This window comes from Heteronotia binoei, chromosome 4 (genome assembly GCF_032191835.1).
Source record: "Heteronotia binoei isolate CCM8104 ecotype False Entrance Well chromosome 4, APGP_CSIRO_Hbin_v1, whole genome shotgun sequence".
In the NCBI taxonomy this organism is placed as follows: Eukaryota; Metazoa; Chordata; class Lepidosauria; order Squamata; family Gekkonidae; genus Heteronotia; species Heteronotia binoei.
Window position 1 is genome coordinate 129337891 of NC_083226.1, and position 23104 is coordinate 129360994.

General features: G+C 42.1%; 1 protein-coding gene across 1 annotated transcript in view; it reads left to right on the forward strand.

Annotated features, from left to right (window-relative positions):
* The window catches only part of EDIL3 (EGF like repeats and discoidin domains 3), a 439981-nt gene that overhangs the window by 310843 nt on the left and 106034 nt on the right, over window positions 1–23104 (forward strand). The window contains exon 7 of the mRNA XM_060235733.1: window positions 20498–20653. Within this exon, the coding sequence (XP_060091716.1) occupies window positions 20498–20653 (156 nt within the window). The remainder of the gene's footprint in view (window positions 1–20497; window positions 20654–23104) is intronic.

Consider the following 23104-nt stretch of genomic DNA (forward strand, 5'->3'; position numbering starts at 1 on the left):
AGGAGAGCAAGGGGGTGGGGAATGTTGAGTTAGATAAGCCTGGGGGGGCTGCCTTCTTGTTTTGGGTGTGAATAAAAACAGTCTGAATGAAAATAATTTGAACTTAGTCAGTTTGGAAGCTTATGGCTGGCTATGTTCTGCAGGTCTAGTCTGTGAAGGCCATTCAAAACAGAATGGTCTTGCAGGCCCTGCGGAATTGCTCCAAGTCCCGTAGGGCCCGCATTTCTTCTGGAAGTTGGTTCCATAACTGTGGGGCCATAACAGTTATGGGGCCATAACAGAGAAAGCCCGGTTACGGGTACTTTGAAGTTTTACCTCTTTTGGCCCGGGGATAGTCAGCAGGTTCTTCCCTGCTGACCCCAGTGCTCTCTGGGGTTCATGTGGGGAGAGACGGTCCCTAAGCTAGGCAGGTCCTTGGCCATATAGGGCTTTAAAGGTAATGACCAGCACTTTGTAACGAATCCGGTAAGTAACTGGTAGCCAGTGCAGTTCACGCAGTCCTGGCTGTATGTGCTCCTACTTTGGGAAAGAGGCATCTATATGCTTATCTATCATATTTTATGCCTCCATCTATAGTATCTTGTTAGAGCTTGACTTTTTCTGAGTGTTTTGTTCAGAAAATCCTTTCTATGTTTAAGTAGGAGTCAATTCTGCTTGATTTTGTGTTTCAAGCCAGTCTCCAGTCCTGGCCAGGCTTGCTACTGGATAACACATTTCCATTTGCTTGTTTTAAGTTTCTGCCTCTCTGTTATTTCAACCTTCTTTGTCAAGGTGCATTAACCAGAATTTGCTTTCCAGGATTGTTTTGTTATATATAAAGGGAATCCGGATCTGCAATTGAAGTTTAGTGCATGCTCATTATTATATAGTAGTTTTAAGAATTGCTGGTATGTCTGCTAAGAATTGTTTGTTTAAGGATTAACTATTATTTGCTTTTAGGATTTTTGTTGTTAAAAGTTTGTTGAAACCCACTCTCATACCTATGTGAGATCTACAGAACAAATTTTGGATGAGTTGACACGGAGGAAAATGGGGCTCAGTGGGACTTGAACACCCCACTGATGTCCAATGGTTTAAATTCTCTAATCCAGTTCTCTAATAATTTTGGGTCTGATCCCTCACATACATGTATATTAAAAGCTGGCATTGTTCTTTTGAGGCCTCAGTTTTGTTTTGTATTTGTTTTTGAAGTTTTTCTTCCCTTTTTGTGACCATTTTCATAATCCAGGGGTAACTCCAACTCTGATTATCTCTCTTTGTAGCTCCAAATTTTGTGCACAATTTCATGTTTTCTTTTTAAAGATTCATATCTGTTGCAACAAAATAAAAGACCACTCACGAACCTCTAGGTGCTCATTTTCTATATGGATATGCACTAGCCTGAATCATGAGAAGTGATGCATAGGTTTATATTGTGGATATGTGCTCTGCATAATGTATGGTGTATGAAATCTGCCCTTTAACATTGGAAGGATAGACACTTTGTCAAACTGAAGCTCCATGTGAGGAGGAGGAAGTCTCCAGTCCAAAGCAAGTGTGGTAATTTAGCTAATGTGTGCAACCCTATCTCAACAGGTTTGGACTCAAGTTATGGCAATTTGTGGACAGCCAAGGAAAGCTTTAAACGGAAAAAGCACCTATAATTGCTGTTTTGTTTGTTTGTTTCTCCAAGTATGTTTTCCAGGCTCTTCCATATCTACCCAGAGGTCCTGAAATCTGCCTGGTCATGCCTCATTGATGTGGGAAGGAAGGCCTCCCCCAGAACCCCATCCAAACTGAGTTGTGGAGAAAACTTATTTTCAGGGAAATTCCTCTACCTAACAAAAGGGTGGTTGTCCCAGCTGATCACAACAGCAGCCCCACTGCCACTTCCAAGTTGTGCTTCCAGGAAAAGGAATTCCTTTTGTCTGCAATAGAAACAGATTTCCCTGTGAAAAGATTGTCATGCATAGAGCACGCAAACTCTCCATGAACTCAAGAAGGAAGACTAAGGGAGGAGGGGAACAAGGAATTAGTCAGGAAATGGTTTTTCTGTTGTAAATAATGTGGCCAAATGTGGACTGCCCACAACTAGCAATGTTTCCAAGTATGTCTGAATATGTGTATCATTAAATCACCCAGGCTACAACAAAGTGTTTGCCATAAAGGCACATGAGATGATTCAGTTTATAGCATGTCACTTTCATATGTCCCATAAAAGTGTTTTAGAAATAGAGATGAGTTCCTGTATCCTTGCATCATAACAAGTAATGTTTTATTGATAAAGAAATAAGTTCTCTAGGATCCTTCCAAGTTCCGTGTTCACAAATTTAGACTGGACATATGTAATTATTCAATGCATACAGTATGAATGGATTATTTTATATTTTTAACTCATGTATAGCCTATTGGTAGTTGACATTCCTAAACCCTTTCCCTTTGTCCCAACTGTGTCTCAACCCTAGTTATTTGAAGTCTGATCGGCAGTGCACCATGAAATGTGGCACACACCCTCCAAGGATTGGACAATGCCAAAGGGGAGGAAATTGATACCAGAGTGCTGCCAAATAAAGAGGGTAGCCTTAAAAGACATGGGGAGCCCTCTCAAGCTAGTCTGTGTGCCCAGAAAGGCCCCATGATGGAGACGAGGAAAACTCCATATTGGAAGGCTGGGCTGCATAGCCAAGGCATGCCTCTGAGTAACCTTCTTCCCCCCACACACATCTTCTCTAGATGGAAAATATTGGGATGTGCCAGTGTGAATGGATAATCCCATCACTGTCTCTCTTCCTTTCGTGACCCATCTATACCTCATCTCTGTCAATATACTATTTCATTACCCCATTGTAGTGAAATATCAGTCTTTCCAGGGAATGTCAAAACCAAATTGTCACCTAGCGGCCCTTTCTGAGTGGGCATACAGAATTAATTTGTTTAATGATGATGATGGTCAGTCTGCTTCAGAATTAAGTAAATAAGCTTTCAGAAGACTGAAAGGGGGGGAATGAAGGGGGACCCTGAATAATTAATGAATACCCCTATAATAATAATAATTGAAAATATGTTTTTGCCTTCAAAAGAGGGTGTCTGATGCAATGTTGCTAGAAGCAGCCAGCCTTCAGTGGGTGCGGATTCAAGGTTGTAAAGTAGGTAACAAAAGGGCCTCCGCCTCTTTGAGAAGCTTCTTGCAAGAACTGATAATGCATGGAGACAGAAGGTAGAAAGGGAACAAGGGAGTGGGGAATGTTGAGTTAGATAAGCCTGGGGGCCTGCCTGCTTGTTATGGGTGTGAATAAAAATGGTCTGAATGAAAATAATTTGAACTTAGTCAGTTTGGAGGCTTATGGCTGGCTAAGTTCTGCTTTGGTGCCAAAGTAAACTCCTTTTCAACACAGTAAGAGTGGGGACCTCATTATTTCTCTGCTTCATCAGGAAGATCTTCTAAGCAAGTTACCAGCAGTCAGCTCAGCCATTTCATTGTGATCTGTTTTGTCTTCATGAGTAGAAGAGTACTAGCCCCCCCCATTATTGTCATTAGCCACATTTAAAACTCTTTAGTACCATTCATAGCTTTAAAAATTCAGAATCTAGTTTCAGTTAATATAATTTCTGTTCCTTGTGATACATGTAGTCCTTTAAGAACATAGGAACATAAGAGAAGCCATGTTGGATCAGGCCAATGGCCCATCCAGTCCGACACTCTGTGTCACACAGTCGCCAAATATATATATATACTCACACAAACACTGTGGCTAATAGCCACTGCTCCATATTTTTATACAATCCCCTCTTGAAGCTGGCTATGCTTGTAGCTGCCACAACCTTCTGTGGCAGTGAAATCCACATGTTAATCACCCTTTGGTTGAAGAAGTACTTCTTTTTATCCATTTTAACCCGACTGCTCAGCAATTTCATTGATTGCCCACGAGTTCTCGTATTGTGAGAAAGGGAGAAAAGTACTTCTTTCTCTATTTTCTCTGTCCCATGCATAATCTTGTAAGCCTCTATCATGGTACCCCACAGTCGACGTTTCTCCAAGCTAAAGAGCCCCAAGCGTTTTAACCTTTCTTCATAGGGAAAGTGTTCCAACCCTTTAATCATTCTAGTTGCCCTTTTCTGGAATTTTTCCAACGCTATAGTATCCTTTTTGAGGTACGGTGACTAGTATTGTACACAATATTCCAAATGAGACTGCACCGTTGATTTATACAGGGGCATTATGATACTGGCTGATTTGTTTTCAATTCCCTTCCTAATAATTCCCAGCATGGCGTTGGCCTTTTTTATTGCAAACGCACACTGTCTTGACATTTTCAGTGAGTTATCTACCATGACCCCAAGATCTCTCTCTTGGTCAGTCTCTGCCAGTTCACAACCCATCAACTTGTATTTGTAGCTGGGATTCTTGGCCCCAATATGCATTACTTTGCACTTGGCCATATTGAACCTCATCTGCTACGTTAACGCCCACTCACCCAGCCTCAACAGATCCCTTTGGAGTGCCTCACAATCCTCTCTGGTTCTCACCAGCCTGAACAATTTAGTGTCATTTGCAAATTTGGCCACTTCACTGCTTACTCCCAACTCCAAAGCATTAATGAACAAGTTTAAGAACATGGGACCCAGTACTGAGCCATGCAGCACCCCACTGCGAAGACTACCCATTTATACTAACTCTCTGCTTCCTATTAATTAGCCAGTTTTTGATCCACAAGAGGACCTGTCCTTTTACTCCATGACTCTTGAGCATACTAAGGAGCCTTTGATGAGGAACTTTATCAAAAGATTTCTGGAAGTCAAGGTAAACAACATCTATTGGGTCCCCTTTGTCCACATATTTGTTCGCCCCCTCAAAGAACTGTAACAGGTTAGTGAGGCAAAATCTTTCCTTACAGAACCCATGCTGAGTATTCCTCAATAACTTGTGTTCATCAATGTGCCTACTCTTTCTGTCCTTGATAATGGTTTCTACCAACTTTCCCGTTATTGAAGTCAGACTGACTAGCCTGTAATTTCCCAGATCTCCTCTGGAACCCTTTTTAAAGAGGGGGTGACATTTGCTACCTTTCAGTCCTTAGAAATGGAGGCAGATTTCAATGAAAGATTACATATTTTTCTCAGGAGATCCACAAGTTCAACTTTGAGTTCTTTCAGAACTCTTGGATGTATGCCATCCGGACCTGGTGACTTATTAGTTTTTAATTCATCAATCAGTTGTAGGACCTCCTCTCTTGTCATCTCAATCTGACTCAGGTCTTTCAACACACCTTCCAAAATTAGTGGTTCTAGAGCAGGCAAACACTTTTCATCTTCCACAGTGAAGATGGAGGCAAAAAATGCATTCAGCTTCTCAGCCATTTCCCTGTCCTCCATCAGTAATCCTTTTACCCCTTGGTCATCCAAGGGCCCCACTGCTTCCCTGGCTGGTTTCCTGCTTCTAATATATTTGAAGAAATTTTTATTGTTGGATTTTATGTTTTTTGCAATATGCTCCTCATAGTCCCTTTTTGCCTGCCTGATCACAGTCTTGCATTTGATTTGCTACAACCTGTGTTTCCTTTTATTAATCTCACTTGGACTAACTTTCCATCGCTTAAAGGAGTCCTTCTTAACTTTTACAGCTTCCATTACTTTGTTTGTTAACTATGCAGGCCTTTTTTATGCCTGTTTGTGCCTTTCCTAACTTGTGGTATATATTTTATCTGAGCTTCTAGGATTGTAGTTTTAAATAGCTTCCAAGCTTCCCTAAGGGTTTTGACTGTATTTACCTTTCCTTTCAATTTCCTCTTCACATGCCTCCTCATCTCAGAGTATTTACCCCTTTTAAAATTAGACGTGGTTATGCTGGTCTTTTGCGGCAACTCCCTATTTATACAAATGGTGAAATCAATGATGTTATCGTCACTGCTCCCAAGTGGTGCAATCATTTTTACATCTCTCACCAAGTCTTGGGCATTACTTAGGACCAAATCCAGGATCGCCCCACCCCTGGTAGGTTCTGTGACTATCTGCTCCATAGCACAGTCATTGAGGGTGTCTAGAAACTCAATTTCTTTCTCTCAACGTGAACAGGTATTGACCCAATCAATCTGCAGGTAGTTAAAATCACCTATTATGACACAGTTTTAACGTTTAGCCACTCTCTTCAATCCTTCCATCATATTATAATTGTCCTTTATCTTTTGATTTGGTGGGCGATAAACTCCCATAGTTAAATTTCCATTTGGGCCCTCTATTTCGACCCAAAGCATTTCTAGAATGGAATCTAATTCTCTGACCTCAGTCTTACTGGACTGTATACCCTCCCTGACATACAGAGCCACTCCACCTCCAACCCTTCTCTCCCTACCCTTCCGATATAACTTATATCCAGGAAACACCATGTCCCGCTGATTCTTCTCATTCCACCAAGTTTCTGAAATTCCCACAAGGTCTATGATGTTTTTCCCCAACACTAAACATGCGAATTCACCAATTTTACTTTGAACACATAGCATTTGTAAACAAACATCTATAATTTCCCAGGCTCACAACCTTCCTCCTGCTGCCTCGAGACTTTGGCAGACAGTCCATACTGTTTGTCACCATCTCAGTTGACAACTCTGATTCATTACCCAGTAGAAAAGTAACAGCTAACCATCTCTTTGAGATGAGTTCTTCCGAACCAGAGACATTTCATCTCCTGTTGGCTTTCCCCCAAGATTTAGTTTAAAAACTGCTCTGGCACCTTTTTGATTTTAATCGCCAGCAGCCTGGTTCCATCTTTGGACAAGTGGAGACCGTCTCTTTTGAACAGCTCCCGCTTGTTCCAGAAAGCATCCCAGTGCCTAACAAACATTCAAAACATTCATCAGGATATTAATATCACAGAATTCTGCACTGTTTCTAGTTCATCAACTGGGTTTAAAAGGAAAGTTGTATCTCTTGGGAGATCAGCCTCAGAATGTGACAAGCATAAATGTATTTATTTTTGTGAGGCAAGGAATATAAACCAGCATGGGAGAGTTGAAAGCTCTACACTTTGGTTTTGCTTTTGACCTTAGGGTAGATGGAAGCCTTCCAGCAGTTTCTAGTTAGCTTTTTAAAAGAGAGAAAGAACTGGCAGAAAAAGTCAACTCTGTACTACACGTAAGTTCTGTAGCCCAAGATGCAACAGAAAGAAGGAATCACTTACCTGATACTGAACCATGCATTCCTTCCAGAACTATGACAAATTAATAGTGGGATTGCACCATCCCCCCTTCATCCAAGGCTTTCCTTACACTGAGGATTTTCTACTAGCTTTCTCAGAGACTCCTCAGGAAAAGGTTAGAGACTTTCCTAGCTCCTCCCACCCAGAAACTTTGAGAAATCCAATCCCAGGGAAGAACTTCCTACCAGTTCTCCCCACTTGCCTCAAACAAAGTTATAGAATCATAAGAGCTTGAAGGGATCTCCAGTGTCAGTAGTAGCAAGGAGATTGGTAACTAGCCAAGGGTCAGTTTGTTAAAGACAGGAGGTGTTTTTTGAGCTCCTGAGCAGTAAGTGTCATTTTTTGCCAGAATTTAGCAGATGATGTAGTTTTTCAGTGCCTCCCAAGCCTATGAATTGATCTTGGAAGCACAGGAAGCCACATGTCTTTCAAAACCAAGCCACAATATCAAGTCGGCAGATTCAATAACGAGTCGATGTTGATACAAAGAAACTACTTTATTGATACTGATACTTGAGATTAAGCCAGCATTGAAAGACTAAAGAATAACCTGTAAATACATTGCATATATGAGACACTTCAAAGGGATTCCTAAGGGGGGAGGATTATGCAGGGCACATTCACACATTGATGTTACCAATTTGTTCTCAGGCTTGCATGGCCTTGATCGTAGTGGGCTTCTGACTCCCTTCTGAGAGCCAGGCCTGAGAAGGCACAGATAAGACTTTCACATCTTTCCATTTCAAAGCAAGGACACTCACTACAGGAAGAGAGGGGTAGGGAAGGTACAAGCTAGCAGCAATTGAATATACTTTGGTTCTACCCAGAATGCTCTCTGACTGAGCCAGAGTTACAGACAGACTTGACACAGAAACCATGCTTTTAAGGAAAATCTAGAACTGCTTTAGGCTGATACCTTCAGGGCCTCTTCAGGCTCAAATTATTTGTCCCCACCATTATTCCACATGTCTTGCAAAGGTAAGGGACTGGCCTGGTACTGAACTCCATCAGAGCTGGACCCTAACTTCAAGGGGATGGGAACTTAGAACCATGACTTCTGAACCACAGAAGATTTATTTCCTATCCTGCCCAAATTTTCTGGCACCACTAGAATGAACTGTCAGCTTCCAGTCTTCAAAACACAGTTAAGCATTTAAAGCACCACTGATTTAATTTGAAGACACTCTAAGCCAATCTCATTCTCATGGTACAAAACTGGGTTTGCTCAGGGACTGTAATTCTCAACTGTAGTTTGTGAATTTGGGACACTTGGGCTGCTAACAGACTGGCACTTTGGGCTGACCCAGGGATGTCTCAGGAGGCAATCCAAAAAAACTCTCCACATGCAAACATCTGGCAGGTGTCCCGATCCCATACTCAGCCCGTCCTTGAGCCCACTCCACTCACCTCAAAACAGCACCACGGCAAAAGTGGTGCCTTTTTGCTGGGATGCCTCCAAGGCAGCTTCCAGCCATCTGGAAGGCTCGGAAGCACCTGAAGAGCACCCGGGGAGCCGCAAATGGGATGTGTGAGCATTCCAGATGCTCTCCTGCCATCCACGGCCTGCCCCTTTCTGCAAGCGCCATCCAGAAGCTTCGGGGCACTCTATTTCTGGCCAACTGTATTCGGGGCTGCTTTAAGCCGCCCCAAAGCAGCCACCTGCTATCAGCCTTGAAGTAGCTTCATACTGTCCATTCGAAACCATATTTGAGTCATGGCATCAGCAGAATTTTTTTTTTTACCCAGTAGGTGTGGAAAACAAAAACTCCTAATTACAATGCCAGGCTTCCTCTTGAGACTCATCAAGTTTGCTTCTTCCCTTGGCATACTCTGTGTAACATATTCTGACAAAGTGCTTTCAATTTTTAATGAGATGTATTGTCTTACATTCTTTACTGAGAAATAGAAGAAAAGGGGGGGGGGGATTTTATGCCTTTAATTTGCCTTGGATAAGGTCCATAAAGTGTAAGGATTTTTTTTTTTTGCATCAACAGAAGTTTAAACATTCTTAACTTTCCTTTTGACAGTTTATGTGGTGACTCTTTAGAAGAGAAGCTGATTGTGAAGCCTGCTCTTCATTTTAATTTGTGTGGGAGTTTTCATCTTCATCTTATACAAAAATAAAATGAAGAGTTTTTCCTCTTCCACTTGTCTCTCCAGTGCTGCATTAAAAAAAAACTCTCCAAGAATGCAAAACTATGAAATGTCAAGAGGAGTGTAGCCTTGCTCCTTGGTTCTGTTTTATGGATTATTCTTTTTCTTGTGTGTTTTTTTAAATTGTTTATTATATCCTCACTAAGGCTGCATTATTTGAGGTGATAGATTACAGTGTTCTTTATTGTAAACTGAAAATCTGTTAATAAAAATCTGATTAATTAAAAAAAATTAAAAAGAAGTGGGTAGCCACCAACATCTGACAGAACTGATAACTAATACCATCATTGTTGGAGAAAAATAGCAGCAGCCTTTCTGTCCCTCCCTTCATCATTGTTTGTGACTTATTCTTTGCTAAGCAAAAAAAAAAAAAAACATACTCCCTACCTCAGGAGATAATGCAGTCTGCCCTTGTATGTCCTTTAGTCTGGAAAGAAAACAAGTTAATATATTTGGTGACCTAACAATGCTGACTATGGTTTTAGAGTCCTGCTGCAGTCTTGTTTCTGAAAAGTTTGAGGTTTGGGTTTGTTTGTTTTTTAATGAAAAAATGACTTTCCCTAAGAGGAAGTCTTTCCCACACCCATCTCCCCTGTTCACTGTTTTGAGCATGGAAAGAGGGAAACCCAGAGCAGGGACTCATTCAGCGAGCATCTTCCAGTGTAGAAGGATTGTTTTGAACTCACAGAAGCCTTCCATTATTTAATTAATGTATTGTTTAGGGCACAGCAGTGCTCTCATGATATCCTAATGTGCTCCATCCATAAATGCCTGTATTATTGGATAAAAAAATGCCAAGAGATCTTTCCAAGATGTATTAAATAGTAGCTGTGCCCTCCCATCATGTGGTCCCTATCCTCATAGTTTTTAGTCTCAATGGAGGTATTATGTTTTCAAAATCATATGTATAGTTTTTATGGTTCTATTTCCAAATGTAGGTAAGGAACTGACAGATGCCTTAGTTGTAAACAACCAGGGTTGCCAAGTCCAATTCAAGAAATATCTGGGGACTTTAGGGGGGGAGCCAGGAGACATTGGGGTGGAGCCATAAGCAAAGTTGTGACAAACACAATTGAACTCCAAAAGGAGCTCTGTCAATCACATTTAAAGGAACTGCACACCTTTTAAATGCCCTTCCTACATTAGAAATAATGAAGGATAGGGGCACCTTCTTTTGGGGTTCATAGAACTGGACCCCAGGTCCAATCTTTTTGAAACTTGGAAAGCATTCTGAGGAGAGTCATCAGATGCTATGCCAAAAATTTGGTGCCTCTACCTCACTGTCACTGTCACTGTCTCTGAAGAAAACTGCTTTTGGCAGTTTGTTCAACATTCCTGGGCCTGCAGTAGGAAAGCCAGCCAGTGGGAGGCCAGAGATGGTGACTGACGTGTGATGGGCCACTAGTGTGTCCCCACAGTAACTGCCAGAACTAAGGCTGGTTGCCTTTTACTTTCAAAATCAGCTTTGCTGGCTAGCAACAGCCACTTGAGCAGGAGAGAAAAGCGGACTCAACCAATGTCATGCACATACTCTTGATTGATAGTTTTATGGGCCAAAGGCAGCCCACTGAGCCCCAACCAATCAGGATAGTCAGATTTGCCACCACAACAGGATAATTATTATTACAGATAAGTAATATAAGAATTATAAATTATAACTTTATAATTACTTTACTCTTAAAGAATTTTATTTAAGGACAAAAGCCTGCACCAGTTGAGGGGAACCTCCACATTCAGAGTTACTAAGCCTGTTAGACAGGTTGCTGAACTAGATGGACCACTGATCTGATCAAGCAGGCTCTTCTTTCCTAAGTAATGAGGAGTCAGTATTATCTGAACTATATGTTAAAAGTATTTACTAATGATTGTTTATTACTGTTTTGGTATATCTAGTGAATTCATAGATGGAAAACTACAAAAATTATTAATAAAAGCTGAGAAAAGTGGGGGGATAAAGCAGGGCTCTTCTTTTGTTAAGCTTTGAAACACCTTCCAAGAATGGCCCCAAGTACAGTGCATTGCAGTAATATAATCTACATACAATCTTGGTATGCCAGCACATTTTTGCCCAGAAAAGGCTGAAGCTAGTTAGGCAGTCAAAACCAGCATGTGCATCGTCAAGTATACAACAACGTGAGGAGGAAGTAAAAATGATTTCTAACTGTAGTCAGGTTTTAATCTGTATTGAGCTTTGGGGAAAGGGGGGGGGGAATCCTACTATTTTACCATTTCCCTCTGATTGATTCCATGTGGCTTCTCCAGTTGTCATGCTTATCTATAAGAGTTCGGTGGGACTTATTTTCATATGAACATTGATAGGATTATTGTCCTAGTTTTTAAATTAAGATGGCCACTAAGATATTTTGCTTTGTTCAATCCAGTGATAAGAAGAAAGCAGAAACATGATTCAAGGTGCTTATAAACTGGGGCCATTGATTTCACCTAAATGATTTTTTTGGTACCTGCTATATGAGACTTGAAAGGCTGGAATGACCTAAAATAATTTAAACCAAATTTTTGAAGAAGATATATTTTGGGCATTGATTGTTGTTTACTACTTCCTTTGATAGTTAAAAGCTGTGGAATGATCTGATTCTTAAAGACCAGGAAATACCAGGAAGAGATAAGCAGTCCAGTGTGGTTTCATAGTTAGAGTTTCAGAATCAGATCTAGGACATCCCCTCTGCCATGAAACCTCACTAGGTGACCTTGGGTCTGTCACAAACTTTCATAGGATTTTTGTAAGGATGAAATGGTGAGAAGAATGATGTCAACTGCTTTGTTTCCCCGTTGCGGAGAAAGATGGGATATAAATGAAGTAAATAAATAAATGTAGAATGGAAATTTCCCATTGAGACAAAAGAGTTACAGCACTCACTTCTGTTTCTCATTTGAACAAGACTCCTTATTCATTGCTCAAACTATCAATTCTTTTTTTTTTTTGAATATGTAAACAGTTCCGACACTATATTTGGGAAACTGCCAGCAAAATATCTGAATATTATGATTTATTAGCTTTGAATTGATTTAACCTATAGTTTTGTGGAATATCGACTGGTATGTATCTCTTGTGAGATAATTTCATTTTTGTTAAAATCTGCTGATAATATCAAATGTGACGGTACATTTAAGGTGATGTCGTAGACCCCTTGTCGGGGCGTGTTATTGGTTGTTGTAAGGTTATTTAAATATTTTCAATAAAAATTTAAATTTGAAAAAAAAAACTATCAATTCATTGAGCAGATGGTTCCCCTCCACAACATTTGCACAACAGTTACATATTGGCCAATATAATTAGTGATTTTATATCTGTACTAGGAGTAAGGCCCGTTGCGGGGGGAAAAATACAATGGGCTCTAGAAGGAGGCTCTGGGCAAGTGCCTGCCACCCTTGCTATCTTCCCACCCACCCAAGTGAAGGCATTAACTTCCCCCCACCTCAAGGAAAGCTTATCTCTGCTATCTAGAGAGCAGTTGCAAATCTGAGTGATCTCCAGTGGTTCCCTAGGAGGAAATGGCATTGTACCTGTCTTAGGTTCCACCCCTCCTCAAACCCCACCCCTTAAATATCCACGAATTCCCTAACCTGGAGTTGGCAACCTATCTCCTTCCCTTTATCTGCCCCTCTGACTTCAGTTTTCCATCTCTTTCCCTCTCCCTGCAGCTTCTACTTAGGCTGTCTTTCTCCACAGTGGGAGGTGAGGAACCAAATCAGCTTACATAATTCTCTTCTGCCCCCTTTGATCTGAACAACAACCTTGTGAGGCAGGTTAGGCTGGAAGTCTGTGACTGGTCTGAAATCAGTCAGTCAGCTTCCACAGCAAGGACCTTGGTCCAGCAGACCCCACTTTGAAGCCTTAACTCCTATGCCCTCCTCAAAGTTCATCACAGAATCTCCAGGAATTTCTCACCAACCTGGAACTGGCAGCCGTAGTCAGCACTGGGCCCAGTGAGTTCTGCCTCAGAGGCTTGTAGTGAGACAAACTGTTTAACAGAGAGGAGTCATCAGCCATTACATCAGCTTATTTCCCTCTCCTCTCCCCACCTTTTATCTGAACAACAACAACAACCCCATGAGGCAGGTTAGCTTGGATTGAAATCACCCAGTCAAGCTTCTACAGCCCTCACCTGGAGATTGGCAACAGTGGTTCCCCAGGAGGAAAGGCCCCCCCCTCAGAGGCCTGTAGTGATACCTTTCAGGCCAACAGTCTCTCTCTGACAGACTGTTTAATAGGGAGGAGTCCTCAGCCATTACATCAGTTTACATCATTCTCCTCTCCCCTCCCCCCCCTTTGATCTGAACAACAACATGATAATGCTTTCTACCAACTTTCCCGGTATTCTTTCATTGAAATCTGCCTCTGTTCCTGAGAACTGGAAGGTAGCAAATGTCACCCCCATCTTTAAAAAGGGTTCCAGAGGAGATCTGGGAAATTACAGGCCAGTCAGTCTGACTTCAATACCGGGAAAGTTGGTAGAAAGCATTATCAAGGACAGAACGAGTAGGCACACTGATGAACGCAAGTAATTGAGGAATACTCAGCAAGGGTTCTGTAAGGGAAGATCTTGCCTCACTAACCTGTTACAGTTCTTTGAGAGGGTGAACAAACATGTGGGCAAAGGGGACCCAATAGATGTTGGCTCTTTAGTAAGCTCAAGAGTCATGGAGTAAAAGGACAGGTCATCTTGTGGATCAAAAACTGGCTAATTAATAGGAAGCAAAGAGTGAGTATAAATGGGCAGGCTTCGCAGTGGAGGATGGTAAGCAGTGGGGTGCCGCAGGGCTCAATACTGGGTCACATGCTCTTTAACTTGTTCATTAATGATTTGGGTTGGGAGTAAGCAGTGAAGTGGCCAAGTCTGCAGATGACACTAAATTGTTCAGGGTGGTGAGAACCAGAGAGGATTGTGAGGCACTCCAAAAGGATCTGTTGAGGCTGGGTGAGTGGGCATCAATGTGGCAGATGCGGTTCAATGTGGCCAAGTGCAAAGTAATGCACATTGGGGCCAAGAATCCCAGCTACAAATACAAGTTGATGGGGTGTGAACTGGCAGAGACAGACCAAGAGAGAGATCTTGGGGTCGTGGTAGATAACTCACTGAAAATGTCAAGACAGTGTGCGTTTGCAATAAAAAAGACCAACGCCATGCTGGGAATTATTAGGAAGGGAATTGAAAACAAATCAGCCAGTATCATAATGCCCCTGTATAAATCGATGGTGCGGTCTCATTTGGAGTACTGTGTGCAGTTCTGGTCGCCGCACCTCAAAAAGGATATTATAGCATTGGAAAAGTGCAGAAAAGGGCAACTAGAATGATTAAGGGGCTGGAACACTTTCCCTATGAAGAAAGGTTGAAACACTTGGGCCTTTTTAGCTTGGAGAAACGTTGATTGCGGGGTGACATGATAGAGGTTTACAAGATAATGCATGGGATGGAGAAAGTAAAGAAAGAAGTACTTTTCTCCCTTTCTCACAATACAAGAACTTGTGGACATTTGATGAAATTGCTGAGCAGACAGGTTAAAATAGATAAAAGGAAGTACTTCTTCACCCAAAGGGTGATTAACATGTGGAATTCACTGCCACAGGAGGTGATGGCGGCCGCAAGCATAGCCACCTTCAAGAGGGGGTTAGATAAAAATATGGAGCAGAGGTCCATCAGTGGCTATTAGCCACAGTGTGTATATGTGTATATGTATATATAATTTTTTTTGGCCACTGTGTGACACAGAGTGTTGGACTGGATGGACCATTGGCCTGATCTAACATGGCTTCTCTTATGTTCTTATGTTCTTAAAAGAAAAGAGGGTTTCCTGCTATATTCCTTTTCTTGTTTTCTCTCTAAACTCACAGTATGAAACTCAGTGTTAATCTTCTGGTACTTTAAAGCAGTAATAAAGCCAAACAATGCAAATATTCAGTGCAATCCAAGATGCACAAAAATATATATAACTGGAAGTCCATGTGATAACCATTTGAACTATATACTGTCTTAGACATGGTCACAGATCAAAAAGGGAGGATAAAATACTAACAAAATGTTTTCATTTACAGTGATTTAACTGCACTTTTTAGCAAAGTTATACCCCTCTAGATAGGTGAATTTAAAATGATTAAGGGTTGTGCTTTTAACAGCATTGTAATTACACCTTTTTTAAAAAAGGAGGATGGTGGAAATCAGTATTTTTGCTAATATTGATTCTGTCCCAAAAGGGAGTTCAGGCCATCATATTTTAAAGGAACCATACTCATTTTAAATGTCTTCTTTCCATTGGAAATAATAGAGGATAGGGAGAACTTCTTTGGGGGCTCATAGAATTAGGCCCCCTAGTCCAATCTTTTGAAACTTGGGGTGGGGGGGTGAGGAGAGGCACCAAATGCAGTACTGAAAATTTGGTGCATCTCCCTCAAAAATCAGCCCCTCCAGTGCCCCAGATATCCAAAGATTGATTCTCCATTGTACCCTATGGAGATCAGTCTCCATAGGGAATAATGGAGTGTCCAGTGGACATTTCTCCCCCCCCTCCACTTTCTGATAACCCTGAAGTGGGGGGAGGAACTCCATACTGGGGAATTCCCTTCCCCCAACTGAGGATTGACAACCTAACATCCACCCTTCTTTATGGACATTAAACTGAAAAGGAAATTACTTTTAACAGCATTTTAATTACTAATGCAATTTAGAAAGTTATTATATTTAGGTTTGGGAAACTGATTAAAAATGCTTATTTAGGCTATTAAATTTTATCTTGTAAGTAATTTTTATGCAGTCCCCCCCCCCTGCCGCAATTACAATGAAACTAGAAGGAAAACAAGCTGTATAAATTGCATCTGAACTGCAAACACAGCTGGAATATTTGTTATTTAGAAATCCATATTAGGGGTGGGGGAACATGGTTAGAATCTTCTCCATTCTTTCTGTTCTTCATATTGTAAATTTAGGTTAATTTATTCCTAGAAATCAAAAGAGATGACAGGGAGTTTAGGAACAATTATCCTTGTTTAAATTAAGTAGTCATCTAATGTATTCTTTCTGAGTGACCATAAATTAAACTCAGCTTTTGTATAATGGTTAATGTGAAATGTACTCATTGTGTGTTCTTGACATTTGTGAAGGTGCAGAAGGCAGTTCATGGGAATAGAAAGAACAATCCTGATTTAGATGTATTTGGGGCCGAATATAGCTGAATCAGCTGTTCGTTGGGGTTTTATTCGGTTCGGCCGAACCGAATGCACACCGCTAGTGTTGAGTGTTCTTCTATAAACTCTGATGCAAAAAGCAAATGTTTATCTTGCCTTTGCACTTTTTCTAAAAGATTAGACATTTCCTCTTGTGTACCATGGAATGCAAGATCACTGCCTGAGTTGCTTCAGGAAAAAAATGGACTGACAAACTGTGAATGAGCAAAGCAAACTGTAAACCTGTGTGTTGACTAATATGGATATGTCTTCCCTGCATGACTGTACATATTTCCTCAATGAACTTCAAGTGCAAATGATGACTCTGGGTCTAGTACCCATCAGGTGGTAAAATATATAGTCCATCCCCAGCTGAATGGAGGGAACAGCCAAGTACAATTGAAAAGAAAGTACAGTTTTAGGTGATAGAAGAGCAGCGCTGGTGCTGGGGGTTCTGCCACCCCAGGCAGAGTCCCGCCTGCTGCCCCTGACTTCCAGTGGGGGGAGGCGCAGCAGCAGGCTGCTCAGAGCTTGGCTCCAAGAGCACTTGCTGCTGTCCTGACCCTTCTCAGCTTTCCCGAGACCTAGGAAGGCTGAGCAGGATCAGGGCTGCAGCGGACATGCTTGAAGTCTAACTCCAAGCTGCCCAGTGCTCACACCACCCTCAACTTCGCTTAGCCTTTCCGGGACCCGGGAAGCCTGGGTGGGGGTGGCGCAGCAGCGGGCATGTTCAGAGCCATGCTCCAAGGGTGCTCACTGCTGCTGTGATCCTGCTGGGTCTTGGGAAAGCTAAGCAGGGTCAGGGCAGCAGTGAGTGTGCTTAGAGCCATGATCTGAGCATGCCCACGCCTGAGGTGCCCCTCCGACCCCGCTTAGCCTTCCTGGGGCTGAGAGGACTGGGAAGGGGTGGGGGGCAGCCTCCTTTGTGTTCTCCGGGTCTGTGCTACAGACTGGGGAAATACAAAAGCAGACCGCAGGCACCTGCACACTGCGGTCTGCAGATTGCACAGGCGCTGCCTGCTTTTGCACTGCACAGGCGCTGCCTGCTTTCACTAAACAGACCCAGGGAAAGCAAAAGCGGCCTGGTGGCATGTGCACTCCATGGAGCCTGCTTTCCATTGGGGGAAAGGGGGGGGGCTGGCAGCACCCCTTTGGACAAGAGGCAGCCATCTACTTAGCCTACTCCGACGCACCGGGTGTGTAGAAGAGTCAGAGGAAGAGGCAGAGAGAAATACTGCTAAGAGTTGGTTGAAGGAAGTGGTGGTGGCTACAAGCATAGACAGCTTCAAGAGGGGATTGGATAAGCATATGGAGCAGAGGTCCATCAGTGGCTATTAGCCACAGCTTATCATTGGAACTCTCTGCCTGCGGCAGTGATACTCTGTATTCTTGGTGTTTGGGGTGGGCACAGTGGGAGGGCTTCTAGTGGCCTGGCCCCACTGGTGAACCACCTGATCGCACTTTGGGTTTTTTGGCCACTGCGTGACACAGAGTGTTGGACTGGATGGGCCACTGGCCTGATCCAACATGGCTTCTCTTACGTTCTTATGTTCTTAAGCACCTTAGATATGCAGGCTCCAATGCAGGATAGCAGGTCTGCAGATAAAACAGCCCACCTATTTGCTTCTATCTGTGCTCTGGTATGTATGACAGTATGCACTGCATTCAGAGCTGGCTTACCCACTAGGCAAACTAGGCAATTGCCTTGGGCACCGGCCGGGTGGGGGTGCCAAATTTGGCCTTCCCCCCACCCCACCTCCTAGGCAGATGCCTATTTTCTCCCCCAGCCTCCTCCTCCCTCTTGATTTTAATGCCCAGAAGCTGCTGCCTCGTCCTTCCTTCCGCTACTGCCCCTGCAGTTATCGTGAGCATGCCGGAGAGGTGGCATAGGAGCTGCCAGCCCCCAGTGTGGTTTTACCCACCGATCAGCTGATTGGCAGGGGTGAAGGCCTTTAAAGAGCCTCGGGAACGCGATGTTTTACTGCTGGTTCCCAGGCATTAAAACTGGGAGGGAGGAGGAGGCAACACTGCAGAGGAGGGCAAGGGGGTGGAGGGCGGCAGAAGCAGCATGGTGCCACGGAGGGGTTGGGGGGCACCAAAGAGGGGGCAGTGGGCAGCTAGGCTGCCTGGGGTTATGTGCCTTAGGGCCGATCCTGACTGCATTATCTTTGTTATGTAAAAAAATACCACTATACAAACTCTAAGGACAGATTTATGAACAGCAATCAGGCAAGTGGCGAAAAGTGGCTGTGCCACAGTGTCAAATCTGATTTCTCCAAAATGTGCAGAGGAATGGTAGCTATGCCATTATGACTTGCTGGCTGTGCTGTTCGGGGGACAAACATGTCTCTACTACTCCATTTCTTTCTTGAAACTGTCCACTCATAAAATCCTCCATCTCTTTCTTGAAACAGCCCACTCATAAAATCAGAAAGTTCACTAAGATACCTTACCAACTGCAGACAACAAGTTATTATGGACAGCAGAACTTGTCATTTATAGTTAGCATTTTTCCTCAGAATGAGGAATCCTCTCCAACTGATACATTTTTTCTGAAGCCCCTCCCCTTCTTTCATACACAAAACACCTCTTGCAAATTCAGCTTGCATTATGGAATTATAGGTATTTTACTGTTTCTTCCTCATCCAGCAATCCATGGCTGTGTGAAGCTTCAACAGCCTGTGTACCGGCTGTAATAATGTATTTGGAAAGACGTTTAAAATATCCTGTTTTAGATTTTTTTTTCTTAGTAAGATTGTGGTGGAGTACGAATGAACTAAGTTTCTACTTTCTAGGATTACCAAATTGTGATTTTAATAATACAATGGGTTCAGTGGGTGTACCCAGAAGTATTTCAGTGGGAACTTCAAGAAAGTTAAGGACAGGACCTTGCACATTTTTAAATAGATAATGAAGGTAGAGTTTCTTAGGTTTTTCTGGAGATCTGGGAGTGGCCTTTGCCAATGAATAACAGGGGTAGCTGACTGGTCCATATTCTGGGAAAGGCTCTGATTGCCTATGGCCTCACTCCCCTGATGTGAGGGGGGGAGAGAAGAAAAAGAGCAAGCTTACCCTGCTGCCACTTGCACCCATCCCTTCTGCGGCTCAGGCCACCTATATGCAGCAACAGCTTCTCACGTAGGCCCTGTCCATTGCTCAGGTAGCCAGCTTGCATCAGTTGTTCTCACATATCTCACATGGGGCAAGGGCTACCCCTTGCTTTGTCACAGCAAGGAGCCCAGCAGAGGGGCTAGTGGTGTGTGGCAGTGAATCTGGGTCCCAGAATCACTGCCTCTATGGAGATCATGAGGTGGAATCTTAGAGATCTTGAATAACCCAAATTTATCATGTTTATCTTGTAGATGCTAAGCCAACAGAGAAAAAAAGTAACAACCTGCACCTCAAAATACTTTCTTTGTTCAACAGATATCTGGTATGAAACCTGAGCTAAAATTACCAAATGGATAGATTAAATACATAAGATTCGGTAACCTTGTGTGAAAGTACCTCAACAACAACAACAAAATAATTGAAACAGCCAGATTGTAATCCACTAGCAGTTTAGAGACCAACAAAATTTGTGTCTGATCACTGATGAAGAGAGCTTTGGCTCTCAAAAGTTTATATCCCACCAATCTAGTTGGTCTCTAAGGTGCTGCTTGCAGGGCTATGTGGATGTCACCACATAGGTCTACCTACAGGATAAAATATGCTTTGCAATTGGGAGTTTACCTGTAAAATGCACTCTGTTTTGTATTCTAGCATATGCCAATGTCTATAGAGACTGTTGTTATTTAACATATGATACCCTTTCTAATGAATTCATATTCAGTGTCATGTATTCCATCTCTAGCCAAATTTAAGCCCTGGACATAAGCAGATACAAGAAAAGCCACATAATGCATTGTGTAAATCCAAATGAAATAGAATTGTAATAAAAAAAAAACATTTTTCATTGGTGGTCACTGATGGCAAAAATATTGCTCTTTCAGATAAACTTGCAAAGGAAGATGAGAATCACTGGAGTTATAACCCAAGGTGCTAAGAGAATTGGCAGTCCAGAATATATAAAATCATACAAAATTGCATATAGCAATGATGGGAAATTATGGGCAACATACAAAGTGAAAGGCACAAATGAAGACATGGTAAGTCAGTGTCATTAGCAATTTAAGTTTTCAATGTACAATAGTTCAGTAAATTAACTTTATTGCATTATACAGAAAATGGGTTGATAAATACCATATTAATAGAATTGATTCTGAAAAACCATGGAAGGAATTGACGTTCTATGCTGATTAAGCAGTTCTTATATTTTAATTGATGGTTTTATAAATATAACATCACAAAGGTATAGTAATCCTGTGTGTTACATTTAAATGATCCTCATTTTAATCAGTTTACCAGTAACTACTTTTCTGTATCCAATTTAATTTAATTACATAGGAAATTGTTAACCCTTGAATTCATGCAGTAGCATTAAACTCTATACTGCCAGAAAGTCATCACCATGTACAAGGAAATTATAATTGGTTCTACATCTGTCCTTAATACAAAGAAGCCTCTGCACTTTACTCAAAAGAGCAGACATATAGAAAGATAGTTTCTGTTCAGAAACTGGAAAATAATATTAATTATATCCTCTTATATTCCAATAGTCAAATGTGGCCCAATCTGCAGGTATCTACACCTGTGGATCAGGGCCAAACTGACTGTAAACAGATAGTTCTGCAAACTTGGGAGACTCCCAAGTTTTTAGAAAAATCTAAAAACTTTAAAAAAAAATACAAGTTTTAAAATCCCCTTAAAAAAATAAAAGGTGCTTGTGCAGACATTAGATTTACCTTCCTTCTAGAGTGCTGACAACAACAATGTCCAAGAGCTGGTCCAGGCTTGAGGCACAGCAGTAGCAGAGTACAGTAGCCACTCCAGGTCTAGGCATAGCAGAGTCTGGGAGCTGCTCTGGGACTGGTGTGATGGCAACAGAGTCCAGGAGCTGCTCTTGGCCTGGCAGTGTCAGTGTCTAGAAACTACTCTGGACACATGACCATGACCAGTAAGCCATGACCAGTAGCCACTTCCAGACCAGCCATGACAATGGAGTCCAGGAGTTGCTCCTGACTCAGAGCAGCTCCTGGACACCTCAGCCACTGTGGCCAGGCCCAAAGGTGGCTGCAGAGGCATGGAGACATACTGGGTTTGGATATGGGGGTAGAGGATGGGAATTTTCCCCATGAGTCTCCTGGCCCCCACTTTGATGAATTATTTACAAACTGCCAAACCAGGAGTCCCTAAGCCACTGAACCTAAAACTGGCACAACATAAAAATTAGGCAAAAACCAGTAAAACAGCAGAACAAGCAGCCTTTGTGACCACCTCCCAACAGAACATACAATAGATACATAAGCTGTGTTCAAAGGCTTTCTTGAAGAATTCTGTTTTACAGTGTTTACACTCCCACAAACGTTTAGGAAGAGACTATGGGTTCCCAAACTATTGATACCAGCCTCTTTTACAGTGAGAGTAGTTTTGTTTTTGTTTTGCGTTTAGCAGTAAGAGTAGTTCAGCAGTGGAATTGACTGCTTATGAAGGTGGTGAGCTCCCCCTCCCTGGCAGTCCACAAGCAACAGCTAGACAAATACCTGTCAGGGATGCTTTAGGCCAATCCTGCTTTGATCAGGAGGTTGGACTAGATGGCCTATGGCTCCTTACAACTCTATGATTCTATGATATAACAAAGTATATATTTCCATGTTAATGAAATTGGGCCTAGAGGCTATAAATGCAACCCCTCCAGCAGTCATATTTCTAGTACTCCTGGTTCTTTGTTCTGGACTCCATCAAGAGGCAGATGGCTTCTCCTCTGAACATTAACTCTTTATTACATATACTTGTGCATTTTTTTCCCACACTGTCAGTGCAATCCTTAACAGAGTTCAATGGACATAGAAGATATAACTGCTTAGGAGTTCACTGTAAACTTCTCTGGGAGGCTAGTCCAACAGAAGGAGCACCACCAGTCTAGGATCATGCAGCAGCTGTTCTAGCAGTCCTGGCAGGTGGAAACCGCAGGGAAGATCATAACAGGAGAGATGGTAAAATTTATGTAAAAATATACAAAGAAATGAAAGAAATAATAAGGATGTAGAGACACATTTAATGGTTCCTGGTTTAGGGAAAGGAGGTGAGATCGTAATTGTTTTAAATAAATACAGAAAGCTAGAAAAAGGAGTGCAATTTTCACAATGCAATTTTCCTTGGTATCTATTGGAATGTATTCATTGCCAGAGAAGCGTATTCCTATATTAAAAGTGGAGAACAGACATTTTCAGGCACTAGTAAGCATCCTGCTTGGCTCAGCCACCATCCTGACTTATGCAGTAAATGTGCAGATGAAGAGAAAGGAGAAATGAAAATGAACATATAACAATGAAATAGGTAATAATGGAAGTAATGAAAATGAATTTTAAAAATTAAAACTAATTTACTTATTGCCTTGTCATTGTAGAAGATATAGGCTAGTTTCTATGCTTGTTAGAACTTCTTACCCTCTATTTTAAAAGATTTTCTCTTTCAAGGCTTGCTTTCTTGCTTGTCAA